This window comes from Calypte anna, chromosome 3, assembly GCF_003957555.1.
Source record: "Calypte anna isolate BGI_N300 chromosome 3, bCalAnn1_v1.p, whole genome shotgun sequence".
NCBI lineage: Eukaryota > Metazoa > Chordata > Aves > Apodiformes > Trochilidae > Calypte > Calypte anna.
Genome location: NC_044246.1, coordinates 11,881,439 through 11,890,876, shown reverse-complemented (window position 1 = coordinate 11,890,876; position 9,438 = coordinate 11,881,439). Strand labels below are relative to the sequence as shown.

General features: G+C 40.3%; 1 protein-coding gene across 1 annotated transcript in view; it reads right to left on the bottom strand.

Annotated features, from left to right (window-relative positions):
- Window positions 1-459: 459 nt before the first annotated feature.
- LOC103528614 (opsin-5) overlaps window positions 460-9,438 on the bottom strand; it is a 29,973-nt gene continuing 20,994 nt past the window's right edge. Inside the window, exons 3-6 of the mRNA XM_008493975.2 lie at window positions 6,908-7,007; window positions 4,707-4,811; window positions 1,539-1,762; window positions 460-900 (exon numbers count right to left, since the gene is read on the bottom strand). Of these exons, the coding sequence (XP_008492197.1) occupies window positions 460-900; window positions 1,539-1,762; window positions 4,707-4,811; window positions 6,908-7,007 (870 nt within the window). The remainder of the gene's footprint in view (window positions 901-1,538; window positions 1,763-4,706; window positions 4,812-6,907; window positions 7,008-9,438) is intronic.

Sequence of the window (9,438 nt, the reverse complement as noted above, 5' to 3'; positions counted from 1 at the left end):
GAGCTGCAGTGGCTCCTCTGCAATCTCAGCAGGGAATGACTTCTGCAACTAGGGCTGGGCAGCACCACAGAGCTAAAATAATCCTCTGTGGCTAGGACTGTTGAAAAGGAAAAAATATTTGGAAATACAGCTTCCTAATTAATAAATTCTGCAAACCTATTAGTTTTTTTGCTAGCTAAAGCCTGCTCTTCACAAGTCAGTTGTCTGCTTCCTGCGTACATGTGAAAATTGGATGTTTCTGGCACCAGGTGTGCTGCCCACATTGTAATGTGCTTCATAGCATTTTGTACCTACTCAGAAGGAAAGTATCACTTGACCACCTGACTTGCTTGAGTTGTACAGCCATCAGTGCTATAGCAAGAAACAGATGGACAGGGAATTAGGAAATCACTGAAGCACTGATCTGAAGAGGGTCTTCCTGAACACAAGGTGAGCACATGTGTTAAGTGGCTGCAAATCTTACAGTCTATCACATTCAATATCAGGGTTGTTAGATGGTGTATCCAGAATACCAAAATACACTTCCCTATTTGGTGGAGGTGGGGTGTTGGTTGGAGTTCCCACCCCAGAATCAGGGCTTGGTGCAGGGTGTACGACTCCTGCATACTTCTCTTCTTTCTGATGGGGCTCTTGCTGTTTTTGCTTGAGGTTTTTGAAACGCTTCAGCTTCACAGGGTCCTTGACTTCCTTGGCACAATGGAACAGGATGAAAATGTCCCTCCGAAATTTGGAGCTCATTCCAAAGTAGATAATGGGGTTGTAGAAACTGGCAGACTTAGCAAACAAACTGGCAAGGATGCTGGTGAGATTGGGCACAGGGTGGCCATAGGCAGACCATATGGAGATGACAGCATATGGTGACCATGCAATAATAAAGGCTGTGCAAATGACAATAGAAACCTAGAAGATAGAAGAACAATGTTAAATTGATTCTGGCTCAGGGAAGCAATACACTGGGAATACTAGCTCGGATGCTTGGTTGGAAGGGAAGCATGCATGTTGAGGGTATGGCTCACAGAATACAGGCAAGCAAAAGGTTTGATTTGATGGAGCAGAGTAGATCTAGAAGCCTGGCTAGATCTAGAATATATCAGATTTTGGCATGGTTGAGTGCTTGAGCAATGCCTCACCTAATGGAATGAAAATAGCTACAGTCTCCTGTACATTTACATGAATTCAGAAGGTTCTGGCTAGACAAGTCAAAGTAAATTGAAAGCTCCACCATAACTACTGCATGTGCTCAGAAGTAACATAACTTCTGGAAGAGGATATACCAAACCAAACTTTTGTTTTTGTATAATCCAATTATATTCAGATTATTTTTTACATGTGATGTAGCACAAACATTAAGCAGCTGATGGGAGGTAGGAGTTTTAAACAAACCTCATGTTATTCACTGAGTTCAGCCTCTGTAACTAGAGATAATAGAGAAATGAAATGCAGCTGACTGGTTTTCTTCTCAGTTCTAGGTGAAACCAATTTTTTGAAAGATGAAATTCATTGAGATAAATCCCACCCAAGAGGAAACCCAAACTCACCCTGGTGACATCCCGTTCCATTCTCCTCTGCCTGTCTGTGGGATCACCTAGTCCTGCTAATGTATGGCTTAGCTTGACAGTATTGATAATTGACACATATGAGAAGACCATGACAGTGACAGGTAAGAAAAAGCAGCAGATAAAAATGGAGACAATGTAGGACTTGTAGATTGTTGAGAAGTTGGCTTTTGCCCAGTCTATCTCACATGTGCCATACATGCGATCTGGAAAGCAAAAATACATTGGTTAGCATTTTTAGAACATTTTTCTGCTTTTAAGCAATTGATTTATCAGTTCAAATGCTGAACTTCCATTCTTTTAAGCACTAGAGAATGGATTAATATTTCTGATTTAATGAGTCTTGACATAATTACTACATAAACATTTTTCAAGGCCAGCTAGACTGTAACAAGCTTTAATGCAAATTTTCATTCTGTCCAGTTTAGATTTCCAGTGCAAGTCCAGAAGGCACAAACTGTTGTTGAGAATAGAAATTTGTAATGCTTTATTAGAAAAAAAGCCTTTCATAATTTAGTTGGTTTGGTGATCTTGAGTGTTATCTCCTCTTACTTGTTGATCTTCTACATAGTAATGTCTGAAGATGAGCTCTGTACCAGCATAGCAGGAAGTTTTAAAGAGACAATATGCCAAATGTAAAAAGTCACTACTTGTATAGGAAAGTAGGAAATAAAAATATTGAGGTTTTTGTAATACACACAAAAAGGAAATGAAATTTCTACTGTAGAAAGGGCCATGAAAGTAAAGTGATACAGCTAACAATAAAGATTCTGGGAAGATGCAACATAAATACTTTTAAAGATATGAGACCTTTTGCTAAATGGGAAGCATGCAGTTCTGCAGCTACAAAGGAGCTGCAGGCTCCTAAAAATGGGGTCAGGCAGACTGCATAATCTTGTGGGATTTACAAGAGGACACTGGTTGATCAGATTCTTAAGGGAAAGGCAGTGGGAATAAGGTGCAGTCTCTGCTTCAATACTTTTGTGAGTTACAGTTGGCTTCTTGGGACCCTCTGATGTGTTTGTGAATGTGTCCTGATAGAAATCTTGAGTTCAAAGCATTAGTGCTTTGCTACAGATTGTGAGTTGTTGGGGTTTCTTTTAAGTGGAAAAATACTCTTTTTCTGAGAGTTTTGGCAGCAAAATGAATTACAAATAGATGAAGCATGAACCAATATTATGTAAATCAAGTATTAACCAGGCCTGGAGATATAATACAGGTGAAGCTTGACTGACTTAGCAACAGATCTCTCCCTGACATCCAGTAGTACTTCTGAGGAAAAAAAAATAATCCCTTAATTTAGTCACAGGTGATAGGAGGCTTAGACAGGATGAGTTATGGGTGGAAAAGATTAAAATCTCTTTTATGATTCTCATCAAAAAGAGCTCAGTATTTTTATTGCTAAAAGCTTAAAGTGATGCTCTCTGGATATGTTCAGTAATAGAAATGGATTTTTGTCTCCTTTGCCCTTTTCATCAGTATACCTGAAGATTCAAAAAGATAGTCATAAATCGTGGCTTAATTCCAGGTTTCTGGTTTATGAAAGCTTTCATTTGAAAACTGGAAGCAGCCTCCTGGTGACATGAAAAGAAAATCCTGCAGAATTTCTATGAGCTGGAATGCAGAGACATATTTCCCTTCCCCTACAGGGACATTTGCAAAGGGAATTTTAAAAACCAGTGGGGTCCTGGGGACCCCTGCAGCTGCTGTGCAGAACTGAGGGATCTGAGGTGCTGTGCTCTGCTTTTACCTGCTCTCTGCTTCACTATCTGCTGCTGGACTTGCCATTTCTGGGCTCCCACATCTCCACAGATGCCCTCAATGGAAATGTGTTCAGAGTCAGCCCAAAAAACTTGAATTGTTGCAATTCTCAGCAGAAATAAGAGCTTCCAGAAGTGGCCTTGAAGGCAACTGTCAGGTAATTGAGCCCAAGCTACAAACAGGATTTAGGTGGGCACTTGGTTTCCCTGACAAAGCAAGTGATGCCCAAGAAGCCCTTGGCTTCAGTTTAAGGCCAAAAAAGGACATCAGAAATACTTCAACAAATGAAAAGCGAAAAAGATTAATGTAAAAAGAAAACACGTATCAAGATACACAGAAAATGACCAGTCCAAATCCCTTAAGTACATGAAACATCCAGCGTGCAAAAACATGACACAAAATTAGAGCAGTCTAATGAATGGTTTGTTTTCGTCGCTAACAGTAGGCCCATTGAGACTGCTAACATTTTGGTTTGGAAAGGACAGAAAATCCAACAAATCCTAGAAATTGATGCTCCTTTCACACCCATACCTCAAAGGTCCAGAGATACTTCAAAGTTTATGTATTTATTAAGTAAGAGGATAAATTCACAGAGTTGTTTTAATAAGTCTTTATAGGTTTAATGACTCCTCAAAGAGTGCTAAATGCCTACAGAATCCAGGCAGGTAACTGCTGGACAAAGTCAGTGACATGATTTCAGTTCCTAGCACTCCTGTTTCATTACTGTTTGTTCCTAGAAGTTTGTTTTGTTGAATTTTCAGAGGCTTAATTTTTGACAATTTTCCAACCTTTCTCTATGAGGAAATTTTTTGGTGTGAGAATATCTGTTGGTCATTGAATTACCACAGTGTTCCCTATTCAAATTTTTTTCTTTTTTCCCTCCTCCTTTTTTGGCATGGCCAGATCCTGCACCCTAATCACTTCTTGGACTGACGAACTTTCTGACATCTGATGCTGCTGCTATGTTAGTTTTTGTATTTTCAACTAACTTTGTCACCAGCTCTTTCTGGCTGGCCTTATTACAGTTTCAATTTTAACTTGCTGGAACTTGCATTCTTTTCTAGTTTCCTAATCTTGACAGTTTTTGAAGGATTTCTTTTGATGGTTTCCTTTCTCTCACTGCTTAACTATTGCAAATATTTCTGGTCTTTTTTTTTTCATAAGTAACATGCACTTGGTCCAGTTCTTTCCTGGGATATCTTCCAAAAAAATTTCTTTAGAGCTCATACCAAAGCAGGCAACACTCTGCATGCATGTCATGCATCATGAATGGTTCCTCAGATCCACTGATAATTGGCCTGTTTTATCACAAAGAGCAAGAAAGGTAACTATCTTTGTCCAGTTAAGGGAAGAGGTGCCAAATAAGTATAACTGAAAGATACCTGTTACCTGTATAACTGCCCCAGCCAAGTAATGGAGCTGCTGACCAGAAGAAAGCTGCTACCCAAATGAGAACCAGAGCCACTGTCATACTGCTGTTGCTGATGCAGTGACCTGCAATGGCATGATTTAGTCAGAAAATAATGTCTAGAAAGACTAAAATATCTCTGAAGTCTACATGGACTCCCATACCAACAGCTATGAAGAAAAGTACAGCTATTTAAAAAAATATGAAGACAAAAAAACCCAGATTATTCATAAGGAAAACTTAAGTTTGAAAGGATCTGTCAAGACCACTTTGTGAACTGTGGAAAGAATGGCTTTTAAACAGGAGATGATGTATTTGTTGACCACTGCAGAATTATCAAGTTCTATGATAAAATCATGTTTTGCATTTTTGTAAAAAGCAGGAAACAGTTGTTTGTTAAGTTTTACATAGAAAAAACCAGGATAAGTCTAAATTCAGAGGATTTTCTTATTTGCTTCAAGGTTTTCCCTGTTAAAAAGGAGAAAATACATTAGATGCTCAAAATATATGAGTCGTTCAGTACAAATTAAATAATTTGTCATGATGATGCTACACATTGTGGTTCTTTCCTTGTTTACATGGGGAATAGTTATGCATCCACCAATCTCTGTTAATCAACATTTCTGTAAACTTACACTGGGTTTTTGGTCATGTTTCCTCAAGAGGCAAATATAACTTACATCCTCAGATGAGCATGTGCTACAGTTTGGCAAAAGAGAAATACGAGTGTTAAATATTACTTTTAGAAGCTCTGAGAGCAGTTTTTCATAAATATTAACTTCAACAAGTCTATCATTACAACAAATTGCAAAAGAACTTCCTGTGGGGGAAAAAAAAGTCCCTGCAGAAGTTATTTTCACAGCTAATACTACTCATGCTGTTAGAGAGAAAGACACATATGATGCATCCACTGTGTTTATGAATGCTTTGCCAGTGAACATTATTAGATTCCCACCTGAAAGGCACTGCAAGTCATAAAAAAGGCATAAAAATTGATAATACATTATCTATGCATAGGTGAAGGGAAGACTAGGGAAAATTTCTGGAAGTCAAAGTTTTCAGCAGGTCCAGAATGAATGGTAAGGAAAAGTTTCTTCTCATCCTGTGAAAATAGAGTGTGGGTTAACTGTGGGGATGTAAAGAGGCACAAAGGCAAAGGAGTGGATAAGTTGGTGTTTAGATAGTCCTTGCTGATGAGGACTTCACAGGACAGGAAACATGTAAAGGGTTTCAGGCCAGATTAGTACAGTGAAATGCTCGTATGCCTTTACAGAGGCATGAGGTTAATACCAAAGGTTAATAAATGAATTAGAAAAAAACCCAAAACCAAATCAAACAATAAAAACAAACAGAAAGCTTTAGTACAAGGTTTCTAGCATTGGAGAGAGTAATGAACAGTGGTTGTTTGAGACATTTAAGTTACAGATCAATAGGGCAATAGAGGAAGGAGTGTGGGTGCAAGATGCTTTTTTAGATGGCGATGATGCTTTTTTAGACATAGGAAGCAGGGACAATCCAGGCAGAGTTGGGTCATGATCAGTTCTGAGGACCCTGGGAATAGTTTTCATCTCCTGTGGTATGAGACTGTCCACTGAGAGGAGGCCAGAGCAGCATGAGGAGATGTCAGGCTGTGCACTGCTACAAAAGCTGGAGGTAATATGTGCAGAATGAATGTTCCCAGGTCCCCCTCTAGGAGACCTTGATGCCTGCTGTGTGCATACCTTGGAAACTCCCCATGGAGCTTGAAAACTTCTCTGTGCAGGGCAGCCTCTGAACCAAGGATCTTATCAATGACTGGAAACATCCCAAACATAGTCTCATAGAAAATGAAATCTGTTACTGACAGTGAGATCCAGACAATGATGGCTGCATCACTTAGGAGTAATTTAAGTTGCATTTTGAGGAACACAGAGGGTCAGTAGGACCTGAGGTATCTTTGGCATGAGAATGAATGGGTCTAAACATGGTGGCTGAAGTGCACTGGTAATACTTTGGCTCTTATTGGGGTTGTCCCTGAAGGATTCTATACAAACTTGTTTGTAATCTAAAAGAACATGATGTTAATGTTGTGTTCTGGTTTCCAATACATTTGATTCATATTTGATATATCCTGTGACTGAAAGAAATGCAGACTTGCACCAGATTCAATGAAGGCAGAGCTGGACCTGCCTTTATTCCTTACCTCTCTCAGGATGGCAGCCTTTGATGTACCGAGTCACACTGATTACTGTAAGGGTATTGATGCTGGCCAGGCCAAAGAGAAGTGTCAGAAAGCCATCAATCTGAAAAACAAAGCAGTGCAGGATGCTTTCTTAACTGCAGAGACCTGAAGAGGAAAAGAACCACAGCGATTGCTCTTGTTTTTTGCATGTTAATGTTCTTGAAAGTTTTTCCAAAAACTCATCCATGGGGGAAATACAAAATGTCAGGTGCAGTTACCTTCTATAGGATCACTGAGCAAGTAAATGTCCAAAATTATGTAAGTGCTCTGTCATATATATAAAAAAAACCAAGCAAACACACCCTTACATCTATGCTTCCCCGAAACAACTTGCCAAATGAAGGAGAAAAGGATTAAACAGAAAAGAGGGAAAGCCCTGAATAGGCAAAATCACACTGGATGCAGCTGCCCTGCTTAGGCAGAACAAACATGCAAACTAAACCACTTAAATTTAGGTCACAGAGGGGAGAACAGAGGGGGAAACAGGCTTGGCTGAGTAAGAAAATCTTTAAAAAAATAATAAATAAAACCACAGGAAGCTAAATTGATCCAATAGATTCAGTCTCAATGCTGGTGCTACTGCCTGCCTGCTATTTATTAAGCCCTGATCCTCACCACCCCTGTCTAAGGGGACAGAGCCACGCAGCTCCGTGGGCTTCCACTGATGGCAGCATCTCAGCTGTGTATGCACGGGATGGGAACAACCCTGCGAGCTTCATGTAGGGGACAGGAAGGAATAAGCTGGAGATGTAGTGGAGGTGAATGTAGCACTATATGAGTGGGAAACAAGCCAGGCAAAATGCTGAAGGCAGTCCTTTGGAAAGCCTTGCAATGGAACACCACACTGCCCTGAGCAGAGGAGCTCCTGGAGGTGCCAGTTTTACACTGAGTGAAACCCAAATATTAAGGAAGTGTCTCTGGGATGTAACATGGCATTCAAGGAGTAAAATTATCAGTGGAAAGGCATATCATTATTCTACAGAGAACAAGCTCTGTCTTTGTGTGAATGGGTGCAGCTCCTGTGGAATTTAGTTTATCCCAGTGCCCAATCTGGGGCTTTAATGCAGGCTTAACACTGAGACCATGGCAGATTGCATAAATGAAATTAAGTGAAAGGTTAAGAAAGGGCTGCTTCATCATGTCTTTCACTGGCATTTTTTTCTTGCTACAGACACCCTATTTTGACTTTTCGTAGTGCTAGCTTTTTACACACACACCTCAATTTATGTCCATGCAAGACTTGCTACCATAACAATCTACATCCAAATGTTTACATTTACACTCAGGTTGTGCTTGGTGTATAAATGCAACCATTTTTGCACCAGAAAACACATCCTTAGATGTCTCAGCTACTTGCTAAAAACTGCACTTGGTTGAATTTAGCCCACTGTGTGCTGTGGAGATTGATGAAATACCTGGATATGCAAATGTGCTCTGCATTTCATCTACCTCATTGGTGCCAGCAGCTGCCACTTCTCCTTTTGCTCTAACTGGGCTTGTAAATGTAGAAAACAACATGACCAAGGACTACTGAGAAACCATGCTGCGTAAGATTAAACAATTGCATTAGTCATTAGATTAGAAAGGGTGCAGTATTTTTCATAATGATGCAAAGAAACACATGAAAATTCAGGCTAAAGAGCTATGAATACTAAAGCAGTAGGATAAGTTTCTTAATGTTTATCAGTTTGCTCTCCTCTGCTGAAACTGCTTTGAATTTTTTTGGTGTCTGTTTTATTACCTGCAGATGTGACCATTATTCCTCCACCCCCAATTCCCTGATGTCAGAACAAAGAGAAACAATCACATCAAGTGATTAGGTCAAACAGCCCTTGAGAGCACTTACAGGGGAGGAAAGCAAGTCTAAAAATACACCCTGGCTCTTGCCCGTTTAAGCTGAAACTGTCACGTTAAGAAAGAGCAAGCCAAAATGTTTCCTTTGCAGTGGTACCTTGCTAAAAAAGCTTCAGCTTTACCCAGAACAACCTAATTCATAGGATGGAGCCTATGAATCAGTGCCATGTATCATTTTCACACTATTTCATAACGTCCTTTAAGCACATCAAAATGCTGTTGCTTCTCACAGTGTGTGGGCTGTCATCAGACATTTGACCAGGGCCATATGGCTGGTAAATGGATCAAGTGGCAGCACTGTCCTGGGGGTAGCTGTGCTACCTACTCCTGTGCCAGCCAGTCTGGATGGGCCAGGGACTGAGGGCAGGGTAAAATGCCACGGAGGAGAGGGAGCTCTGCACATGACAAATGTGCTGTTATGAAATTAATAAAGGAGGTGAATGAGGTGGCTCTTGTGCTGCAGATCAGCCTATACAGAGGCCAGGGCATCTAGAACATTAGAACATGAGAGAGCATCCAACAGGGTTAGGGCTGCCTTGGGAGTAGGAGTCTCAAAGCAGAATGTCCCTGACAAAGTCCTATAGGTGATGAGTTAGCTCCTGAGCATGGACATGCACGTGCCATTTTCCAGCAGGTCT